At 41.1% G+C, this 24096-nt stretch overlaps 1 protein-coding gene across 1 annotated transcript in view; it reads right to left on the bottom strand.

Annotated features, from left to right (window-relative positions):
• Ell2 (elongation factor for RNA polymerase II 2) overlaps positions 1 to 24096 on the bottom strand; it is a 75997-nt gene that overhangs the window by 25655 nt on the left and 26246 nt on the right. Inside the window, exons 4-5 of the mRNA XM_045133391.1 lie at positions 5251 to 5372; positions 328 to 491 (exon numbers count right to left, since the gene is read on the bottom strand). Coding sequence (XP_044989326.1) covers positions 328 to 491; positions 5251 to 5372 — 286 coding nt within the window. The remainder of the gene's footprint in view (positions 1 to 327; positions 492 to 5250; positions 5373 to 24096) is intronic.

Below are 24096 nucleotides of genomic sequence, written 5' to 3'. Positions count from 1 at the left end.
CTTATCATTGAAATTACATCATCTAATGACAAAGAAAACACAACGGTTCCACTGTTAAAACCTCACATAATAACATGACCAGATCCCAGTATTACAAAATAATAATAGCCAACAGAAGATTCAAGATTAAGGAAGTCATAAAGATTTAAAATTTGCTTTTACCAGTGGTCTAAAGGGAAAAAATTACTTTTGTAAAACTATGTACTTAATGTAAGATGTTCTAAAAATATCAGTGTTTTCATTAAGTCAATATTATCAGTATTTACCTATAGCCAGGCTGAATTACTCCAATCAATCAATGAGAAGGATAAATATGTCTATACAAACCTACATATGGTCCACCGGGTTTGATAACTTTTGTGCTTCTATTGCGGGATTCTTCCTCTGCCTGGGTCATTCTTTCTCGTGTCATCTGATACGAATCATTTGTTGCACACACTGTAATTTTATCTTGGATAAATCCCAGGCAATTAAGCTGGGAGGCTCCAGAGCTGTCAAGTAAGATAGTGGCTTTGTTAGCGATGACCCTTACTCTGCACAACAGAAGTGAACAAGAATTGTATTATTCTATAACCAGCAGCTCAAATAAGTTTGCAATCCTACAATAACTGATATGAATTTTAAATGTAAAGATTTAAAAATGCTTAATTTCTCTCTTTGTGCTACTCCCGCGTCTCTAACATTCTGAACAGAATGGGTAAAATAAGCTCTCAGAGGCCAAACCATGAATTTTTAAAAATAGTACATGAACTGAAGACCAGAGTCCCAACGGACGCTGCAGTTCTACTTTCATTTAGCAGTCAACTATTTTTAAATTACCCACCACTGACATGAGCAATGCTTAAGATTTTGCTTTCAATGAAAGTAAATTATACATGCTTTGGAACTAAGTGAAATGTACTTGCTACAGTTCTATTTTTGATATTTTTATTTATTTTTGATAAGGTATTGGTTATAAGGCTAAAATTCTGACAAATATGAGATATTTTCTATTATTAGTACCCTCAAATTTATAAAATTTATACTTGCCACTTCCTTGTATTTATAGATAGCAAATAATTGAAAAACAATTAAAGAAAACATTCTTGCAGATTATTTTAAAAAACATTGAAACAATAAATGTTAACATTGACTCAGAAGATAGTGTTGTTTCACAGTAATATGCTAATGTCAGGGGACCATGGTAGTAACAGTAACTGATGTTTTAAAAGGAAACACTATAGCTTTAACAGAAACTAAAAGACAAAATAATGAAAACGACACTATACTTCAAATCCTCTATTTCCACACTGATCTGGAAGTAACTTTGTTATAATACTAAGAAATAAAAGTTGATATATATTTCTTCAAATTGCTAATAACTGTCTTTACAAATTCTACTTATAAAAAGGCTCATTTAGGCCAGGCATGGCGGCGCACACCTTTAATCCCAGCACTTGAGAGGCAGAGGTAGGAGGATCACTGTGAGTTCAAAGCCACCCTGAGACTACATAGTGAATTCCAGGTCAACCTGAGTTAGAGTGGATGTGAGACCTTACCTCGAAAAACCAAAAAAGAAAAAAAAAAAAAAAGCTCATTTATCTCATACTTATTTATGGGGCAGGTATGGCATGTTGGGTAATGAGAGAGAAATCAAATCTGAGACAAGGAATAGGCAGACATGGTCCCTCAATCAAGAAACCTCTTCTCTAATGGGACACAATTTTGCTATGGGACATTGTAACAGTATGACGAAATCCAAGGAGCAGGGGAGCCCCAGGAAGAATGCTTCACTTGGACTTCGCAGAGGACTGTACGGTTACTGGGCAGGGAGAGGAGACAAGAATGCCCCACCAAGATAACCGACCTGCGCAAAGCTAGGCTGGGGGCAGCAAAGACGGCCATCAAGCACAACTACAGACAGTGAAAACCACCTCATGCAGGCTTTGGGAGTCATGTTAGGGGTTTCTGAATGCTGAATACAGACACTATCTCATTTGTGTTGTGGGAAGATCAATCTAGAGGGCAGAAACATGAGTTATAATAGTGATGTGAGACTGAATGCTGGGACCAGTCCGGGGTCCATGGAAGGGCTACAGGCGGACAGTGGCGCCTCAGCAAGAGCACACACAGCCTTTGGAATGCAGAGGGTAGGCGGGTTCCAGAGATTAGGGGAGGGGCAGAGCTGACGCCATCTGAGCAGTGATTAGACACAGGGACGGGTGGGGGAGGGAAGTTGAAGATCACGTCCAGCTTACTAGCCATAGGAAGCTGCCCACCGAACGCAAAAAGGGCAGGTTAGACAGTGTTGGAAGATAGTGACTTTGAAGGAATGAGGGGAAAAAAGCCTTGGGACGGAACTATGAAAATCGTTAACACGTAAGTCATAGGAAGAAAACAAGACCACAAGAGATTGAAAAGAAACAGCCACAGAAGTAGGTAAAAAACACAGAAGAGTACTCGGTCAGTGGAAACCTCTAGAACAGTGTTTCCGGCAGCAGAGTGAACACTGTGCAACACTGGCCTGAGGACAACAATTGTAAGGAACCTAGAAATACGCACTGGGTTTAGTGGCAAGGAGGTCACCACCCCTTTGAGGGAACAATTATGGTGGAATGGTGGGGAGTGAAGGCAAGAAGTGTGTGCAAAGGAGGTTGTTTCCATTTTCTTTTTAAATGAGGCAGATTTTAGTGTGTTTGAATACTGAAAGCCCAGTGAAAGAGGAGGGAGGTTTAACTCTCAGGGAAGAGTGAAGGTGTGGTGGCAGGAAGCCTGTGTTTGAGCATCTCGCTGTGTCTCACTGAAGAATGCAGCCAGTGAGGTCAAGCAGAACTCGTGCCCATCATGATGATGACTGCGCACATCACCCACGATCAAGACACGGATCTTAGATGAAAATACCACTAAGCTTGTCCATGCAGGCTAGACATCCTTTACAGATAGGAAGCACCAGTCATTCAAATCACCTTGAAAGTTGGCGCATTTCAGGCATGCTCACCATTGTTCCCCTTCTCTTGTTCTGGTCTGGTTCAGCTTCCCACCTGTAAGTGGGTATTACTGAATGACTCAAACTACATAGATTAAAGAATTTCTGGCCAGGCATGGTGGCGCACACTTTTAATCCCAGCACTTACTTGGGAGGCAGAGGTAGGAGGATCGCTGTGAGTTGGAGGCCAGCCTGACTACATAGTGAATTCCAGGTCAGCCTGAGCTAGAGAGAAACCCTACCTCAAAATAACAACAACAACAAAAGAATTTCTGAAAGGTAATTTGGACTGTGAGATTTCCTCCACTTTATGTACAAGAAGAGTAAGGTTTAGAGACATGGAAGGGATCAGGATTTGCTGAAAATCTACTTTAAGCTAAGGCAACAGTGGGGCTAGAAAAAGAAAGCCCTCTCTTTCTGAAGAGACTGCACTACTGAGGCAGTCATAAGAGCCAGAGTACACACAGCTTTGCTTGCCAAGCTGAGAGAACTAACAGTTTCAGAGCTTTCATTTTCATGGTGGCAAATTTTAATTTATAACCATGCATCTCTTCTTTCTCACCCCCCCCCCCACAGACACATACGACACATACATCATTTGATAAGCATCTGAAGGAATACTAATGCATTTTCTCAGTTTTCTTATATTTTTTTTCTGTTTCTGTTTTCTTGCTGTATCATGAAGTTTTGTAAGTCACCTTAAATCCTTTTCTAAAAATGTAAAATAGAAATAAACATACAGTGCATACATTATGTAAGGTAAAACCATATTAGTTATTATATTATAGGGTTTTGAAGAAGAGACTAAAATTTATAATAAGATTCCTAAGGGGACATAGTTCAGTTCAATGTCAATGTCAGATGCTCTACTACAATAAAATACTTAAGGACATGCATCTCAGGGATGGCACACTAACTGGACGCTGGCAGTGAGCCTTGTGGTATGGAAAGCATACCAGGCTGGGAGAGCTCAGTACTGCTTCTGCCCAGCTACAAACTGACCAGCTATACAGCCATATGCAATCACGAAGGGTCCTTAATAATCTACTGCAGTGACATCCAAGAGAAGTTCCTTCAGAGGCAGAAATGACTTGTATCTGTGATATCCATGTGATAACCACCTGTGGCTTGTGAGACTAAAATATTTTTAAGGGGAATGAACAATAACTTTCACATTTCATGTTAATTTTTACCAGTTGAAATGTAAATAACTACCTGTAGCTAGTAGCTATGGAAATGAATAGAGCATAAAAGATTAATCTATACTATACACAGTTCATATCAAAGTTTTCAGAGAGATTATTTTCAGAAAGCCAGAAAAACAAAAACAAAAACAAAAACAAACAAACAAAAAGCACATCACAATTTATACTCAAGGTAAAAAGTTGGTCACCTTAAATGGGAGGGAAGGAAAAAAAAACCTGCGAATCTTTCAGTGATGTGTGTGGTTTCATCCTGCCTCCTGGTCCAGCTTTCCCTCAACTAGCACGTGCGTACACAAATCCAGTACTGCACAGGTAAGCCACAAACACAGAGTACCCCAGGGCCTTTGGACCAATGTCAAAGTCTTGCACTCACGCAAATAACAGCTCTTGACCTCTCAGCTTACGCAGGGACAGAATAAACTCCCTCTACTCAAGGGCCATCCTTCAGTCAGAACCACCAAAGGGAAGTGAAGGAAAACAATCGCTTATTGTTCCCAGGGGATCAAGCCAGGTGAGGGATCCAGCTCTGCTAGGCGGTGCCTACTCTGGTCTCCCCCCCCCACACCCCGCTTTTCCTTCTTTTGTAAAATTACTTTCCTGGGGTTAATGCCTTGTTTCCAGCTTGCTGTTACATAAAGATTGTTTTTAAAAACAAAGATATACACAGAGAAAGAGGAAGACGACATACAAAATATTTATATATTCGTATTTTTTACCTTTATATGTAAGCCTTGAATCTACTAAAAGATGCTTTTGTTTAACTGCAGAAAGTCCTCAAAACTTTAAAAACACATTTTATGGGATTATTTTCAAATTTTTGGCCTTTTGTGGTTATATACCAATGACAAACACGGTTTCTAGTATGTAATAGGTACTCAATATTTTTTTATTATTCTTTTTTATTATTCTTTTCTTTTTATTAACATTTTCCATGATTATAAAAAAAATCCCATGGTAATACCTCTCCTCCCACTTTCCCCTTTAATATGTTTTAAAGACAGTAGCTCTACAATTCACTAAATACTCACTGGTGATCAGGAAGGGGAAAGCTCCCCTTTAGCACACCTTGGGAAGACTTACCTGGAGAGCGTTTGCTGGATACAGTCAAAGCTGCCCTGGGGGTTGTCTCTGCCCACGTTTGACAGATAGAAGTTAAAGTTGTGTACTTCACTGACGGGGTCATTTTTGGGAATTTTGACAAGCTAAAAAGTAGGAAAGAGACAAACACTTCAAATACAGAATTGCCAAAAAAGATCATATGATCTTCTGCCTTACTGGTTTGTCAAGTGAATCATTTTATAAGCCTCTTGATACACATCTTCATAGCATTTAAATTACCAAATAATTCTAGCAATCTGACAAGCATGCCTATAAATCACCACATTCTTATTTCTATTTTTTTCCTTACCAATAGTGTCAGTAATCACTTCTGTTCAGTAATTAGCTTGTAAGTGGAGTAAGAGTTCTTCTCATCAATCATCAGAAGATTACAGTTCACACGAAAAGGTTAGTAGTGAGCTGGATACAAAAGCTCTTCTTCCTTTGAGCCATGAGCGAGGCCAGCTTTGTCTCTAGCTGGTAAGATCCTTGCTGAGCAGCTTCTAGACATTCTACATCACGGGGTTGGAGATATACTTCACACTCTCCAATCTTTGTCTCTTTTTCTGTGGGCCAGGCTAGCCTCACACTCAAAGCGATCCTCCTACCTTATCTTCCAGAGTGGTGGGATGAAAGCTGTGAGCCACCATGACCAGCTAAGATTTTTGTTTTTGAGTTTTAATTCTTGGAGAAACAATTCTCCACATTTATTATCTACTCTATATTAAAACAATCTTTCTTAATAAACCTGTAGTTACTCTCCAAATTTCTGTCAGTTCTAAAATGCACAGCTTTGTGAAGAACTCTCAATTAACTCTAGGAATTCGTCAGGCTGTGTCACTGGGTGTACAAACTCACGCCTGCTCGGCACACATACTCGCCACACCTCAATTCTATGGCAGTGGAGAAAGCAGGGTCAAAAGAGTGCTTATGCGTGACAAAGGGAGCGGAGATCCCATTCACATGCTTTTTGTTTTCCTGAGGAAAGTGGGGTACTACTGACAGAGAAGAGGGGTGTACTGCAGCCTACAGAAGGGAGGAAAGGTGGACTGATCTGAAGGAAATCCTCTCCTTGTTCATGACTCCCTTAACTCTAGTTCATCTTCCCTCCCTACCCTAAATGCAGTAACTGGTTCTGGGGGATGAGTTTCATCACCGGCGAGGTGTCATCTCTGTTCTACGCTGTTTAGTTGGGGATGCAGCACGACTATGTATCAGAATATGTAAGATTCTCCCCTTTGGAAGATTCTAATTTACATCTAAAAAAGCAGAATCTTTCCATTTTTAAGGGGAGTGGAACATACCCAGATTTCACAGATGTGCATTATTCTTTAGCTTATTTACTATTTACTATTAATTTATTTTAGCTCAGATATCTACTAAGTAGAGCTTAACAGGAAAGACCTTGAGTTTTCATCTTAAATGGATATTTTCCTTTCTTGTCCCTCAAATTTAAGTAACATAGCCTTTAAGATGAAACAGTGATCTTTTAAATATTTTTCATATTTTTAACATATGTTCATATAATTAGGCTACCATCTTAATCAAGAGAGTTCAATCATAAACTAGCTTGTAACAGGCAACCATACCTACCTCAGCACCTTAGGGTAAGGCCTGATATAGAGATAAGCCTTTTTTTTCTTTTCAAGGTAGGGTCTTGCTCTAGCCCAGGCTGATCTAGAATTCACTATGTAGTCACAGGGTGGTCTCCAACTCATGGTGATCCTCCTACTTCAGCCTCCTGAGTGCTGGGATTAAAGGCTTCTACCACGACGCCTGGTGGCATAAGACTTTTTGACATTCTCATTCGTTAAAAGTCTCTTCAGGAGCTGGGGAGATGGCTTAGCAGTTAAGGCGCTTGCCTGAGAAGTCTAAGGACCCAGGTGCAATTCCCCAGTACCCATGTACGCCAGATGTACAAAGTGGGGCACGTGTCTGGAGTTTTGTTTGCAGTGGCTGGAGGCCCTATTTTGCCCATTCTCTCTCTCTTGCCAATAAATAAATAAATAAATATTTTTTTAAAGTCCCTTCAATAGTAACAAAAGCTAGTTATCAAAAAAATATGACTATGACCAAAGCATGAAAGACTCACAATAAAAAGTTAAGTTTGCACAGCCAGCTCAGTCTATGGATCTACTGGTGTTTTGCAGTTAATTATATATAGAGAGTCAAGCAAAACAAAAAGACACAATTTTTCCTACCCTCCAGGAGGTCTGGGAAGGTCTGACTGGCATGTAGGGAGAGGGCAGAGACACTATCAAACACTATGTAGCATACAGGATGGCCTCCATCTGTTGCGAGGCCAAACGCGTACAGTGCACAGAACCGCGCCCGTCACCAGGAAGCTCCCAGTCTGCAAGGCCAAAGGGCCAACACTGGGAAACATCTGGTTAGAAGCAGAAGTAGGTCAGAGCCTTCAGTGAGGATCAGACTTTGGACTTCACTGACTTTTGTAAGCCAATGAAGTAAAGGGGAAAATGGTGTCTTTAAAGACACAAACGTACTCATTTTATTTTAAATGAAAGGAATAATTCTACCTTTTTTGAGCTTCCAATCAGATGAGCTTGAAAAGCAAAAAGGTAAGTGCACCTGAGCCTTATAAGAGCTGAATGTTTTTCAAACGTGGTTTAGGCACATTCATTTTCTTTTCAGATTCCTCTGAGGGGAAGTTATGAAATGCAAGGCATTGCTTAAAAGTTTCAAGCAGCTCCCGAGTCCTTAAGTATAAAGATATTCCTCCTGACCTGCAGGAAAAGCTTAAAGTACTTGCAACTACAATTGAGAAGTTCCTCTCTCATCAAGGGATCTTCTACCAGGATTGTTTCTATCTTAGCCTCAGAACTGATTTCCCATGGTAGTTAGCCCAGGCCTCAGGGCTGCTGCTCCTGCCTGTCCACCTTCCCCTCCTTGGAGTACATCAGTTTGAAGGCTAGTTCTTAAGAAATGCTTCATAACCATGTTGAAGAAAACCCTGCCTAGATAAACTGTGGGAAAGGGCTCCTACATGTCACAGTGGAGTGGAGCAGGCCCAGTTCCTCTGAAATTTAAGCTCTCTGAAATGGCTCTGGATTAGAAAAAGTCTCTGACCCAGGTCAGAAAAGGCCTTCAAGAGTCTCACAGGCTCTGGTCCATCCTGAGATGTGCCTAGTGCAGCTGCGATGTCCACGCACTCTGCCATATACAGCCTGCTCTTAGCAGTAACTGGCCCAAGTGCTATGCAGACTTGGCAGCTGTAAACATGTAAGTGTTACTGCGTACACCCATTTCATTCTTGAGGATGTATTTAGATATTAATACAAATAAACTTTGCATCCACTTGGTACCTTGAGAATGAAATTTATTTAGAAAGCACTAAAGATTGTGTGATTCCAGATTTTATTCAGGATGAAGGATATAAAGATATATTACCACGTCTAGGCGACTGGGAAAGTAGATTTTAATTTCCATTTCAAAAATGACAGACTGCAAATCAAAGGCTTAGGACCACAATCCACAACCCTCCTCCCAAACTCCTGTCTGTCTTCAATAAAAGCTACAGAGAAAAAGTTTCAGGAAACTTTCAGACATTTATAATTAACATAAACACTGTATACCAAGATGTGTAAGTCAAAGCTTCTAATTATTCTGAGATCCAGGCTCGGGCATGTGGCAAGGGAATACTGTCTGAAAGTCATTTCAACAGCAAGTCACAGACCTGCTATTTACATAAGGATCTAGGGCAGAAGTGCACGTGCACACGGCTGCAACGTTCACATGTGTGCACGGTACGGTCTGCTTAACTGTGGCCGGTGCAAATACTTCCTACTCCTCATTGGAATAGGAATATGCTAGATTAAAAATAGGAGCAGACAGACGGGCATGGTGGTGCATGCCTTTTATCCCAGCACTCAGGAGGCAGAGGTAGGAGGATCACTGTGAGTTCAAGGCCACCCTGAGACTGCATAGTGAATTCCAGGTCAACCTGGGCTACAGTGAGATCCTACCTCAAAACAAACAAACAAACAAACAAACAAACAAACAAACAAACAAACAGGAGCAGAAGCCTGAGCATATACTCAGTGGTAGAGGGCTTGCATGCATGAGGTCCTAAATTTAGGTTTAATCTCCAGATCCACACATAGCACACAAATCAAAAACAGGAACAGTTATTTATTCATTTATTCATTCATTTGAGATGGGAGAGAAGTGGAGGGAGGGAAAGAGAATAAATAAATGAGTACACCAGGGTCTCTAGCAACTGCAAACGAATTCCAGATACATGCACCACTTTGTACATCTGGCTTACATGAGTACTGGGGAATTGAACCTGGGTCCTTACACTTCACAGGCAAGTGCCTTAACCACTGAGCCATCCCTCCAGCCCAAGTTTTTCCCCTTTATTTAAAGCTTTGTGTGTGTGTGTGTATGGAATTATAAAAGGTCTAAGTGGCATAGCTCTCTTTTGACAGCAATTATACTGAGCAGTAACACATCACGTCTTCTGTTAAGGTGACTATAAATGGTCAACAAGACACTCATAAACTGTAAGTGCCATAGTGTAACATGACAACTATTAGGTTTAAAGTCACAGTGCCTAGAGAGCCCCAAATCATTTAATTTCTTCATTTCATAAATTACGTACAAAGAGTCTCAGTGACTGGCTCAAAGTTATATACATATTTAAAATTGTAATCCATATACTTCCAGCCCACTTTCCTTACTCCATGGTTGTCTGAAACACTTATTACCTTGTAATACTCACATATTATGTTTATGGTATTTCTTCCCCCACTAGACTATCAGCTCTGCAAAGACAGAAGCCTTTGTGCTTTCCATGAATATACTGCTAGCATCTTGAATAGTGCATACCACAAAGTAGTCACTCAGTACATATTTGCTGAATGAATAAAAATGTTGATTAATTTTGTTCTAGGACTAGAACTGGTATCTTCTTTCTTTCCACTTATATCTACAAAGTATACTGAAAAGTTTCCTTATTTAAAAAGGGGATTCTATCCTCAAGTAAATTTGGGAAATGCTAGGTTAAACAAAATGACTGTCTTTGCTATCGAGTTGTTTCCCAGTTAGTATGAGCTCAGAGGCCACTTCCCTCTGTCTTTCCAGTATCTTTGAAAGTCAGCCTGCTTCTTATTATTTGATTAACATATTTATCATTTAACTATATAGTTTGTAAACTAAATATTAAGTTCAGACATAGATGAAACTTGCTGCAAACATTTAAATATTAGAAAACTCAAATTCTTTGCAAAACTTTGATGATTCTGATTTTCTAACTCTAGGAAATGGTTGAAAATGCAGATTTGCATGTACTATTAGGTACTACACTGTACTGGCAGAACTTAGAACCTAGAATCAAAACAGAAAATAGAAACTTCAACATGAAAATCACAAGTCCTATTTTTCAAACTAGAGCTGCAGTTATGACTTTAGGCCCAACATTACAGGTTTAGGAAAGGAAAAGAAACCAGCCCAGATGTACCAACCCAGTGGGGGATGGAGAAGTAGGAAGAAGGAGGAATCCTTTACTAGCAATAGAAAAAGTTCAGTGTTAGGAAGGAAAGGCAGGGAGTAGTAGAGAAATTCTAATGCATGCTAGAAACATAGGGGGGGACTTCATATGATAAGTAGTTTAGAGAGGAAAGTAGTATAAAATACTAAATTCATCTAGCACAAAGAGAAACAGGAAATTATAAAAAAAAACAGGTCATGTAGCAATTTACATAAATAATTCGGGGCAAAATAAGTCCATTTATTTCTTGGATTTCTTTCCCCTTAGCAAGCTGTATGTTAAGGAATGCAAAAGTAAAAACAAAAAAAGCTCTCCCTCTTATTCTTGATATAGCTCCTATAGTCCTAGTTACTTGAATTTCTGAAGTAGTGCTGAGTTATAAAGTAAAACCTAATACTGAACCTTGCCAAATTCTTTCCCTCTTGGTTTTGTTTTGGTTTGGGCAGGTGCTGTGGTTACCCTCATAGGTTGGAGTAAAGCCCCTGACCAAAAGCAGCTGATGGGAGAAGGGTTTCTTTTGGCTTCCATTCTCAAGGAGAACGCATGACATGAGCCGAGGCTAGACCTCACCTCTGCCGTAACAGGTGGAAAACAGCAGCAGGAGAGTGAGCCAAACTCTAGCAAATGGGGGCTGGCCTTACCGACTCTAATCCTGCCCCCAACAACCCGCCTCCTGCAGCAAGGCCCCACCTCTCAAATTACCACCTGCTGGGGACCAAGTACCCAGAACACATGAGTTCATGGGCGACATCCGATTCAAACCACTAGGATATGGACTTACTAGAGATATGATTCTTGAGAATTTTAAGTCATTATGTATTCTCTTAGAGCTTATGAAAAACATTGATGTAGCCTTTAAGAACTAATTCTATTTGTAAACTATAGTTTAAGTTACTGCACAAATATGAAGTGCACAGGTAGAAGGATTCTTAAGATATATTAAAGGTGAGGAGTAAAAGAGAGAAATAAATGATAAATTAAGGTGATTTTCCTCAAAGAAAGGAAGACATATAATCATCTATCTATGTCATCTATTGATCTATTGATCAATCTATCTTTATATATCTATATCTATATCTTAGATGTGATGAGAGTATGTAACTGTATCTACTAACAACCAAAGTATACTTATTTTTTAAAAAATATTATTTCTTTATTTGGGGGGGGAGAAGCAAGCATGGTGACAACAGGGCCTCCTGCTGCTGCAAATCAACTCCAGATGCATGTGCCACTTTGTGCATCTGGGTTTATGTGGGTACTGGGGAATTGAACCCTGGCTATTAGACTTTGCAAGCAAGCACCTTTAACCATATAGCCATCTCACCAGGCCCCAGTATACCTATTTTTAAATACAATTAACCAACGTTGGTTTTGCTGGCTAAAAAGGGACTCCAGAGTGAGTTTTGTTATGACTCATTTTGTAAATTTCATGGCTAAAAATTATATAGAAGGAACCAGGTGGCTGTATGTAAGTTGGTTGGTAGTCACATTTATGTATTTCCAGGAACTAAGGGTGGGAAGGAATACAGTTATTGGTAGGGGAAAAGTGCAAATAATACATATTAGAGATGTTGTATCAAGAAAAGGTATGACCAAAGGAGCATGAGAGAATGAAAACTTATTTAAAAATAAATGCAATAAATTGAGCCAAATGCTAAAGCAGCTTTTGGAAGCAAATGATAGGGCCACTGAGGGAATCTGAGTAGTTTGTTCAAAATGCAGTCATGCCTAGACGACCCACAAATTCTTCTGGAGCAGAAACTAAACCCTCCCATTGAGTACAGCAACTCTCTCTTTTTTTTTTTTTTTTTGGTTTTTTCGAGGCAGGGTCTCACTCTGGCTCAGGCTGACCTGGAATTCACTATGTAGTCTCAGGGTGGCCTCGAACTCACGGTGATCCTCCTACCTCTGCCTCCCGAGTGCTGGGATTAAAGGCGTGCGCCACCACGCCCGGCTCTCTCTTTTAATATTTATGTATTTGAGAGAGAGAGAGAGAGACAGACAGACAGAATGGGCACCCCAGCCTTCAGCCACTGTAAACGAACTCTAGACACATGTGCCCCTTGCGCACCTGGCTTATGTGGGTGGGTCCTGGGGAATGGAACCTGAGTCCTTTGGCTTTGCAGGCAAGCGCCTTAACCGTTAAGCCATCTCACCAGCCCAAGTTCAGCAACTCTTACCATAGAGTTGTAATTAATTGTTATTTTATTAGTCACTTCTAAAATTTAAGTATATTCCATAGAATCAATGCTGACATGAAAAGGAATCGTGTGAATTACCATGTCCCCTAAACCTCCCAACACTGTTTGTCTCCTGCTTAATAAAGAGCCACTTATTTAGTTATTTAGTTACTTTCATCTCAGGGACGTAGCCTCGAGCTCTCTCTTTTATACTACCCTAGAAAGACATCTTAACATTCAAGTCACCTATGTTCTACTGATTGGTCCTCCGAAATGATTCCTTGTAAGTTCTCATCTGGGCCCTCTGCTTTGGTGCTTACCACCTCTGGCTTTTGACAATGTCTTTCAGCCTGCACTGTGGTCCCTTGGTAATCCCAACCTAAACCGTTCAGCTATCATTCCCTTATGATCCAGGTTTCATGGCAACTAGTCTCACAAAATCCCAAACTGACCACATGTATCTCCTTCATCGGGCACTGTTTATGGCTTCCTCCTGTGCACCAGTATAAGTCTAAGCCCCGTACAGGGCGAAGCTCCCTTCCGCCTCCCCCTCCATCCTGCATTTTGTGTCTCAGAAGGAGTACTGTGCCACGGGGCAACAGAGAGCACTGGTCCTTGCCGTATTTCTTGTTTACCTTGTGCAAATTTTTCCTTTGCTTATGACTCAGCCTAGGCTCTGTCCTCCACAGAGAAGCCTCTCCTTCCCAGTGAGGTTTGTTTAGAGGCCTGCTTTCTGGGCTGCCACCTCTACTGTTCCCTTCACTAGACTGAATGCAGAGTACTTATTTATGTGCCTTTTTCTCCCACTAGACTGAGGTCTTTGGAAACAAGGACTAAGGTATTATTTACTTTCATGTATATTTGGGACATTATAGATACCATATCAACACTTGCTATATTTATATGGTAATCCTTATACCAATAATAAAAAGTATAAACATATATGAAATAGATCACTTAAAGGTCTGTGGAAAACCAGAACTCTCCAGAAAAGGCAAATATAAATAAAACTGAGGTAGGCTGAGGGGGCAGAGAGCTGCCGGCTGTGAGGCACAAATGTCAATATGACAAAGTTTCTGACCTCTTTCAGCCTATGTTTAGTCCTAAAACATAGGCCAAGTGGCTTTTTGGGTTTGTGGGACTTAAATTTATATTACATGCTTTTCTTTTTAAAAGTGGATTTTATATTTATTAAAATACAGAAGCTCTGACCTCAACAAATTCCATTTGAAAATATAGCCCAACCTCTTTAAAACCACTTTGTATCTTGAAGGACTCAAGGAGACCACACTAAAAAGTCCTAAATTTAGAAGCTGTCCTGGTTAAGTAGAAAGAAGAATTAAAAAAAAATTGTCTCCTTCTCTAAAACAAAGCTCAAATGTGAATTCTACAAGGAAACACCACGGTTAAGTTTGGCAACTTTTAAGTCACTGCAAGTCTTCCCGCTTCCCGCTCCCAGGTTTTCGGGGCAGTTGTCTCACACGATGCCAGGAGACGCTGCTGGCACACTTTGGCAAGCCTGGGATCCGTGCCTAGCCGTCGCCAGCAGTGGTGTGAATCTAGTGGGGAGACGGGGACCTGACAGATGTGAGCTGTCCTCAAGATCAACAGAGGCTTGAGAACCAGCCCAGGCCTTGGATGTTGCAAAAACACAGGGTTTCAATCCAATCCAGTTAATATCACTATGAAAACTTGTAAGCTCACTACAGCAAACGACAGGCAGAGCTGAAGAAGGGTGCTTCATGGAGACCTGAAGGGCCTCTGCTCTAATTCTGCTTTCTGCCCCCAATTACTTTCAAGTTTTTTTTTTTTTCTTTGAAATGCTACTCAGAATGCCTTTTAAATGTTATTTTTTTCAAAGTAAATCTTCTGGGGATACCTAGCATGAGTTACAGAATGAGAGCTGCTCTGGTGGGAAAAGGAATGCCGTGGGACGTGGGACGGCCGGGGCAGCCGTGACAGCAGTATGCTGGAGTCTCAGGGACCAAATAAACTACTGCAAGACCATGTTCAGGGGCTGTTATCTTATTAACTGTATTCCCAGCACCTTTGTGTATGTCTGTGAGAGGGAGAGAGGCGGGGCGGGGGGGGGAGAGAGAGAGAGAGAGAGAGAGAGAGAAAGAGAGAGAGAGAGAGAGTGTGTGTGTGTGTGTGTGTGTGTGTGTGTATGTGTGTGTGTTTCCTTTTAGACAGCTTGTCACTATGTAACCTGGCCTGGCCTTGGATTTACTCATTTACAGCCTCAGCCTCTCTAGTGTTTGGGATTATTGGCAGTGCCACACAGCCAGCACCTGTGTCCTGTTTTATTTTGTTTTTAAACGGGAATTAGCACTGACCAGTCAAAGCACACTCATGACAGGAAATGGCGTCCTACTGTCGTGTTCTCTGTCCCTTGTTTTTTTTTCAAGGTAAGGGTCTCACTCTAGCCCAGGCTGACCTGTATCATTCAATATGGAGTCTCAGGGTGGCCCTGAGCTCATGACAATCCTCCTACCTCTACCTCCCAGAGCGCTGGAATTAAAGGCATGTGCCACCACGCCCGGCTCTTCTTTTTAAATATGGTTTCTTTAGTACTCTTTTCTATTTCCAGTTCTAAGTTGGGGTTCATTCCTTTGAGTAAAAAAGTGCTACCTTCCTTTCTACACAGATATAAAGGAGATGGCCTAAACCAACCACAGCTAGTGTGCTAGATCATGCATGGGCTTTGGAGCAAATAGCTCAGTTTCCTTATACTGGGCTCAGTGTCTACTACCTGCGTTACCCTGGGCAAGTCACTGACCTCAACAGTCCTTCGTTTCTTCCAGGTAAAATATAGACAATGGTATTACCCACTTCAGAACTGTTGTGAAGGCTAGAGATAGACTTTCTGAGGTGCCTAGTATCATGTCCAGTACTCAGTATGTGCCAGAGTAATTGCTCTGGTGATGCTAGGGCAATATTGATGAATTCCCACTTTGATTATGACTTGTTTGATGCAGGCAGAAGCATGCCTTCCTTGGCACAATGACACATTTTATTTTAAAATTTTCAAATAGCCAAAGCCTAGTAACAAGTGTCTGGGAAATACTCAGAAGTTGACTCTACTTTTCTGAATTCCTGTTATTTGCAAAAGTTAATGGGCCTTCTATGTCAAATCTGTCACATTGGTATAAATAGAAGTCAGTGACAGAGCCGGATGTGGTGGCACACGCTTTTAGTCCCAGCACTTGGGAAGAAGAGGAAGGAGGATGGCCGTGAGTTCGAGACCATCCTGAGACTCCATAGTGAATTCCAGGTCAGCCTGGGTTAGAGTGAGACCCTACCTCGAAAAACCAAAGGAAAAAAAAAAAAAAGTCAGTGACAGTATCTTGGAAATAATCAAAAAGTCTAGCAATATTCTTTTATATATCTATATCTACATTTGTCTAAATACAGACATATAATTATCTGAGAGAATTTGGGGGGGGGATGGGCATGCCATGGTCTCCTGCAACTGCAAACAAACTTCAGATGCATGCGTCATTTGGTGCACCTGGCTTGATGTGAGTACTAGGGAAACAAATCTGGGCCTTAAGTCTTTGTAAGCAAGTACTTTCAACTGCTGAGCCATCTCTCTGGCCCCAGACTAGTAATATTTTTAACTGTGTCAAACTCAAAATAGAGAGAGATGGTACAGGAATGAATCAGTCACAACAGGTTATCACAGAAGGCTGCCTGCTGCCGTTTGAGAAGGATAGCAAACCCTAACTCCCAGGTGCCCTGTCCATAAAACATATGCTGCCCCCAGAGCCTCAGAGAGTTCCAGATACTAGCTAGAGTACAACAAAGAAACAAAGGAAATAGAATTAAGGGTTCTCAGAGGAACCACATTTTTTACTTTAAAGCATTCATTTTTTTTTTTTGTAAATACGGAGAACTTTTTAAATTTTGAGGGTTTTTGGGTCAAAGCTACAGATAACTCTGAAAACAACTGATGCCTATAGTATTTTAATTTTTGTAATTCTTTCCCCAAGTATCTGCTCTGAAAATAGACTCCTATAGTAGGACATACATAATCAAAAACTTAGCCTGGGGCTGTGGCTCAGTGGCCAGTGCCTGCACACCATGCTTGAGGCCCCGACCAATACTCAGTACCAAAACCAACAAACAAGAACTACATGCAGATAATCCCAAAACATTACTTTCCTTTACTTTTCATTACCAAATTTATGTGCTACATTTGTTAAGCCAATAAGGAAGAAAAATGAGTTTTGACTCCACAGCTACTGACGTATACAGGGCATCAAGATCAAAATGAGACTATAGTTCTGATTTCTAAGATACTTGGCAGGTCTGATGTGAGTAAGAGAGCCCATAAGCTTCTTAAGTTGATTTATGATTGTAAACAATGTGGGGCTGAGGAGATTCCTCGGGATGGTATTGCGAGGCTATTGGCAGGACCACTAAGCCTGTGTTCACACAGAAAGATGCCGACACAGAGGGCCATACAGTAACATATGGACAATGACGGCAATCACTGTGTTTGGAAAACTCGTATCACAAAGTTTTTTATTTTCAATTTTTTAATATACTATTTTTATTTATTTATTTAACAGAGAGAGAGAGAGAGAGAGAGAGAGAGAGAGAAAGAGAGAGAGAAAGAGAGAGAGAATGGGCACTCTAGGGCCTCCAGCCACTGCAAACGAACTCCAGATGCATGCATTCCCCCTTGTGCATCTGGCTAAAACGGGTCCTGGGAAATTGAACCTGGGTCCTCTGGCTTTACAGGCAAATGCCTTAACCACTAAGCCATTATTCCTCCATCCCTATTTTTTTGTTTGTTTATTTTATTTATTTATTCAAGGGCCACAGATAGAAAGAGAGAATGGGCGCGCCAGGGCCTCCAGGCACTTCAAACGAATTCCAGATGCATGCATACCCTTGTACATCTGGCTAACGTGGGTCCTGGGGAATCAAGCCTCGAACTGGGGTCCTTAGGCTTCACAGGCAAGCGCTTAACCGCTAAGCCATCTCTCCAGCCCAGCAAAGTTATTTTTGATTATCTTCTACATGGTCGTTAATTCACCACCACACACCACATGATCTCTCTAGGATAACTGAACGATGTGAGGTAGTAAAACATTTTATCCTCTTGTTAATAATGAAGTATGGGGGAAGGGAAGAAGAGAGAGAGAGAGACAGTCAGAGGTCACTAGCTTCTTCAGTTTGTAATGCCCTGTTATAGGAGACAGTCATCTAAAAATGAGGGTGGAAACTCAAGTATGTTAAATTATTAGGACCATGAACAAAGGTCCAGGAAAATATGTAAAAGATTTTATAAATAAATAAATATAAAAATATCTGAAAGAGTCCTATGATTCAGTAAAGATTTCCCCTAGTACATGAGGAGAACTGAGTAAGATAAAGAAATGAAAACTCAAAACCACTTGTTAGCAGTATCAGATGGAGAGAGAGGAGCATCTGATGATGCCTTACGTACCTGAACCGCTGCAATGCCTCGCCCATGCCAGATACTATTAAGAAAATCGCACTGTCAGTTTTCAAACATAATCAAGTGATTAATTTGAAATAAAAGAATATATTTAATACTAACTAGGGGAAGCATACCTTTAGATCACATGCCAGCACATTTGAAGAGCCATGGAAAAAGAGAGCAGCAGCTTCCAGGGGCAGATGGGCAATTTGGTGTCAGTTATTGAAAACCACTCATACTTTCTGGACCGGTGTTTTCTAATCTAAGAATCTATCCTGAGGGGCTAGAGGGATGGCTTAGCGGTAAAGCATTTGCCTGCAAAGTCAAAGGACCCAGGTTCGATTCCCCAGGACCCACATTAGACCCAAGTTCGATTCCCCAGGACCCACATTAGGCAGATGCACAAGGTGGCGCATGAGTCTAATGTTTGTCTACAGTGACTGGAGTCCCTGGCTCGTTGATTCTCAATCTCTCTCTCTCTCTCCCTCTTTTTCTGTCAAATAAATAAAATACTTAAGAAAGTCTATCCTGATGTGCTGGAGAGATGGCTTAGAGGTTAAGCACTTGCCTGTGAAGCCTAAGGACCCTGGTTGGAGGCTCAATTCCCCAGGACCCATGTTAACCAGATGCACAAGGGGGCCCACGCATCTGGAGTTCGTTTGCAGTGGCTGGAGGCCTGGCGTGCCCATTCTCTCTCTCTCTCTCTCTCTCTCTCCCTCTTTCTCTGTCTTTTGCTCTCAAATAAATAAATAAAAATAAAAAAATCTATCCTGAGTAAACAGATGGAAATAAATATAAGGATGTTCACCATACTATTATGATGATATAGATGTTGTATAATATCAGTAATAGGAAAATGATTAAGTGTTAGTATACCCATACAATTAAATGCTAGGGAGCTACTTAAGTGGAAAATGTTCATGATACATGCTAAAACATCAATAAATATGCTATCTCTACAGTTTAAAAATTAATTTAATTAATTAATTTGTGGGGGTGAGGTAGGGTTTTGCTCTAGCCCAGGCTGACCTGGCATTCACTATGTAGTCTCAGGGTGGCCTCGAACTCATAGCAATCCTCCTATCTCTGGCTCCCAAATGCTTGGATTAAAGGTGTGTGCCACCATGTCTGGCTTAATTTGACTTTTTGAATAAGGTCTCAAGTATCCCTGGCTAGTTTTGAACTTGCTATGTACAGAGGTTGCCCTTGAGCCACTACTGCCTTCGCCTCCCAAGTGCTGAGATACAGATGTGCTCTATCATGTCCAGCTGCTTCTATAACTTAAAAAATCCACGTATATATGGGCATGAAAAAGACTAGAAGAAATTCAACAGAATTACCTGTTACTGGCAGGATCACTTCTGTTGCTCATCTTTACCTTTATACATACTTTAAACAATTCTAAAGTTTGTTCACTTTGTTTTTCAAACAGAAACAATAAAAGCTTTATAAAATTAATAAATTAGCTTTCAGGCTATCATTATGAAACTTGTACTTTATGATGCAGTCATCTTAAATATTTTTTTTCTTTTGTTTTAGGAAATTTTTAAAAATATATATTTTGTTTATTTATTTGAGAGAGAGAAAGAGGCAGAGAGAGAGAGAGAGAGAGAGAGAGAGAGAGAGAATGGGTATGCCAGGGCCACTGCAGACGAACTCCAGACACGTATGCCCCTTGTGCATCTGGCTTACGTAGGTCCTAGAGAATCGAATCGAGGTCCTTTGGCTTTGCAGGCAAATGCTGTAACCACTAAGCCATCTCTCCAGCCCTTAAATACTTTTTCTTGAGTTTAAGGGGTGAGAGAGAGAAAGATGAGGGGAAGGAGAGAATTAGACAGAGGGGTGAGAAGGGATGAGAGAAGGAGTGTGTGCCAGGGAAGAGCAAGAGGGGCCCAGAGAGAAAGGAGAAAGAAAAAGAGGGAGGTAGAGGGCAAGAAGGAAAGGTGAATGCGCCAGGGATCAGGACAGCCAGAAAAGCCACCTTAAGTGTTTGTGAAAGGTTCTTTAAAACTAATATTATAAACTATAAAAAGCTGAGTTTCTCCAAAATTAATTTTGGACCCATAGTTTTCCTTTTCTTCAAGTTCTCTAAGGAAAGAACAGAACACCATTTTCCCTAAAAGCAGAAGAAACAAAACAAGCAACTAAGCATCTCAACACAAATGGCCAAATGCAGAACTCAGACAGCAAGTTGGTGTCAGCTCACTGTCTAGGGGAAATGGAACTTCCCAAGCGCTTCCCTTCCTAACCTGTGAGGACCGTCCGCAGTGAATCACTAAGACAAGACAGAAAACGAAAGCTCCGCACTCGTGGTAAGAATACTCAGCGCTGATGGGCAGAGTACCCCCACCTTAATGCACATGGCTACGGCTCAGACCTTCACTTTCCCAGGGCCTGGGAGACGGCTTGGTAAAGCGCTCACCATGCAGCCATGAGCACCTGAGCATGGAGTCCCAGCATCTGTTTAAATGCCAGGTGTGGTGACTTGTGCCTGTGACTCCAGTGCTGAGGAGGCAAAGACAGGAGGATCCCTGGGGTTCAGTGCCTAAGTGGTCTAGCTGAATCAGGCCAATGAGAGACTCTCTCTCAATACAGAAGGTGGACAGTGACTGAGAACCCCAACATCAACTCCACGTGCACGTACATGAGAATGTGCTCACATGCGTGTGCCCCCCCCAGAAACACAGCCACACACATCACATGCATATATATGCACACAAAAAATCCCAAAATAAGCTATTCCAAAAGCACACCGAATGACTACCAAAGACGGTGGAAGCTTTGTAAATATTCTAAAGATTGTTCTTTTCCTACGACTTTTTACTTGCCAAGCCTCTACTAGTATAGACCCTATTTACACCTTAGCCAGTTCTCTATTAAATTCTGAGGTTCTTTTCTTTTTTAATCCTACCCATTCCCTCTAAGGATCTTATTGTTAAAAATTCAATTAATCAGTTTAGTCCCCTCAACTGGCCTATGTAGACTGAGTCCCCCCCAACCCCCACCACCTTTTAGGAACTGTCACAGTGTCACTGTTTCAACATGTCCAGTGTTAACCCAGAAAGAAAACGCCTCTCCTGCCACACCCCTGATAACAGCGGCGACTCTGCGTGAGCCTTCTCTCCATGAGGGAGAGATCAGACTGAGAGAACACTGTCTTTCTCCACCGATAGATGACGAAGCAACTCTATTAGGTAGCTGACTAGCAGGATACGGAGCTGGTGTCTAGCTACAGATAAATTCTCAAGACTTATGCTTCCCATTCTCCTTTGTCAGCAGCCTGTTTTCAAAACCTCTAATACTCTGCTTTTCACCTAGGTTTTCATATTTAAATTTGACATCTCCTAAAGTTATGGAACATTTAGAAAATACAGATAATATCTCTTAGGCATGTATCTTAATATGTCCTGTCTTTCTTTCTTTCTTTTTTTTTTTAAAATTATTTATTTATTTATTTGAGAGTGACAGACACAGAGAGAAGGACAGAGAGAGGGAGAGAGAGAGAATGGGCGTGCCAGGGCTTCCAGCCTCTGCAAACGAACTCCAGATGCATGCGCCCCCTTGTGCATCTGGCTAACGTGGGACCTGGGGAACCGAGCCTCGAACCGGGGTCCTTAGGCTTCACAGGCAAGCGCTTAACCGCTAAGCCATCTCTCCAGCCCTGTCCTGTCTTTCTTGACACTGTAAGGTCACCATTCACGAATTAGTGCAGTAGCAGTAACACTGCATCTATTCAAGTGTTCTCTTTCCTCTTCCTCTGCCTGCCTTTCTCTCTTAGGATCCTAAGTTTTGGAACTTCTGGGATATAACTCTGTTTTTTGATTAATAATTTGATCATACATAAACTACACAATACAATGTCTGATGTCTGCTTGTCACTAAACTTTATAGAGGTGACATTACTCTTCTGTGCCTTCTTGAAGTCTCCACTGCCTCGCTGCTCTGTTCTTCATGGCTGTATGCTCTTCCATTGGATTACTGTATCACAGTTCAACTCTACTGCAATGTTGGACATGAGATATTCATAATTATACATATGTGTTTATGTCTATAAAATAAGTATTCACACACAAATCAATATTCTTCACAGCTGAAAAGTAGTCTTGAAATGCAACTTCATAACAGAATTAAAAGCTGGGTGTGGCAGCACACTTCTTTAATCCCAGCACTTGGGAGGCTGAAGTGGGAGGATCGGTGTCAGTTTGAGACCAGCCTGGGGTAGAGTGAGACCTACTTTAAAAAACCAAAGAGAGGGGCTGGATGGCTTAGCAGTTAAGGGCTTGCCTATGAAGCCTAAGGAGGACCCTGGTTTGGGGCTCGATTCCCCAGGACCCACGTTAGCCAGATGCACAAGGGGGCGCATGCGTCTGGAGTTTGTTTGCAGTGGCTGGAAGCCCCAGTGCGCCCATTCTCTCTCTTTCTCTCTGCCTGTCACTGTCAAATAAAATAAACAGTTTTAGAAAAAGAAAATCAAGTTAAAATGTAAATCTGACCACATGACTGGTTAAACTTAAGAAATAAGTTGATAATCTCACATTAGGTGTGGTGGTGAACACCTTTAGTCCCAGCACTTGGGAGACAGAGGTAGGAGGATTACTGTGAGTTTGAGGCCAACTTGGTGCTACAGAGTGAGTTCCAGATCAGTCTGGGCTACAGTGAGAACATATCCCCAAAATAAAAACAAAGCAAAACCCCACCACCACCACCACCACCACAAACACCCAACCAACAACAAAAAAAGATGATGATCACCTAAAATGTTTATAAACCATGGATTGTAACCTATTGGAAAATAAGGATGTTCAGTGGATTGTGACCACAATATATTAGAAAATAGCAGTATGCATGGATGTAGCAAGGGGAAATATGTGCAGTAGGACTCATCTCAGCGGTATGAATGTGCATATGTTTAAAGAGGGTTACAAGGTAAACTACTTTGTCTTAATGTTAATGATCTGTAAATGCATTTGGAAGATATTTATCTGCATAGGTGGTTTTCTTCCATTAAAAGTTTTACTCAGAAATTGATGATAGTCATAGCCTCTGAGGAAAGGTAAACATATCTGCACACGTATGTAGTCTTATGTTCTCATGATAGTGAATCTAGCTATCATAAGAAAACCAGAGGGGCAAGTTTTCCAAGTCTACATTTATAGTCCTTAAGAAAGATTTTTAAAAATAAGGTGGCCTGATCTCCACAATGAAATTTTAGCTCCTAAGAAGGTGGAGACATTTGCTATACTCATTTATCACTTTGCCAATGCTGTACCTCAGGCCCCCAAAATATTTTCCTCTTCTCTTGTCAGCTAGCCCCTGGTAATCCTTCAAACCTCAGCTCAACAGCACTTCTTCTCTGAGGCCTCCTTGACCATTATTCTTCTCCTTGCTAGTTGGAGAGGTGGTCAACAGATGAGTATGTGAATGTGAGAGTAAATAAAACATACTCATTGATTGCTTATCACAGGAAGGAGGGTTGGGGCCGCGGTGAGAACAGATGTCTGGATCTGAGTCAGCTTTCTTCAGCAGTGACATCACATACGGTTCAGTACTATAACTTTAAAATCATAGTTTACAGAAGAAAATCTATGTATCTGCTTCATAGCAAGGCTATAAGTATTAGATGAGAATAACAGATGAGTAACATAGGGTTCCTAGCAGTAATAATGTAGAATAAATTTTAATGGTGA

This window comes from Jaculus jaculus, chromosome 14 (genome assembly GCF_020740685.1).
Source record: "Jaculus jaculus isolate mJacJac1 chromosome 14, mJacJac1.mat.Y.cur, whole genome shotgun sequence".
Lineage (NCBI taxonomy): Eukaryota > Metazoa > Chordata > Mammalia > Rodentia > Dipodidae > Jaculus > Jaculus jaculus.
This window is presented reverse-complemented; position numbering and strand designations above follow the sequence as displayed.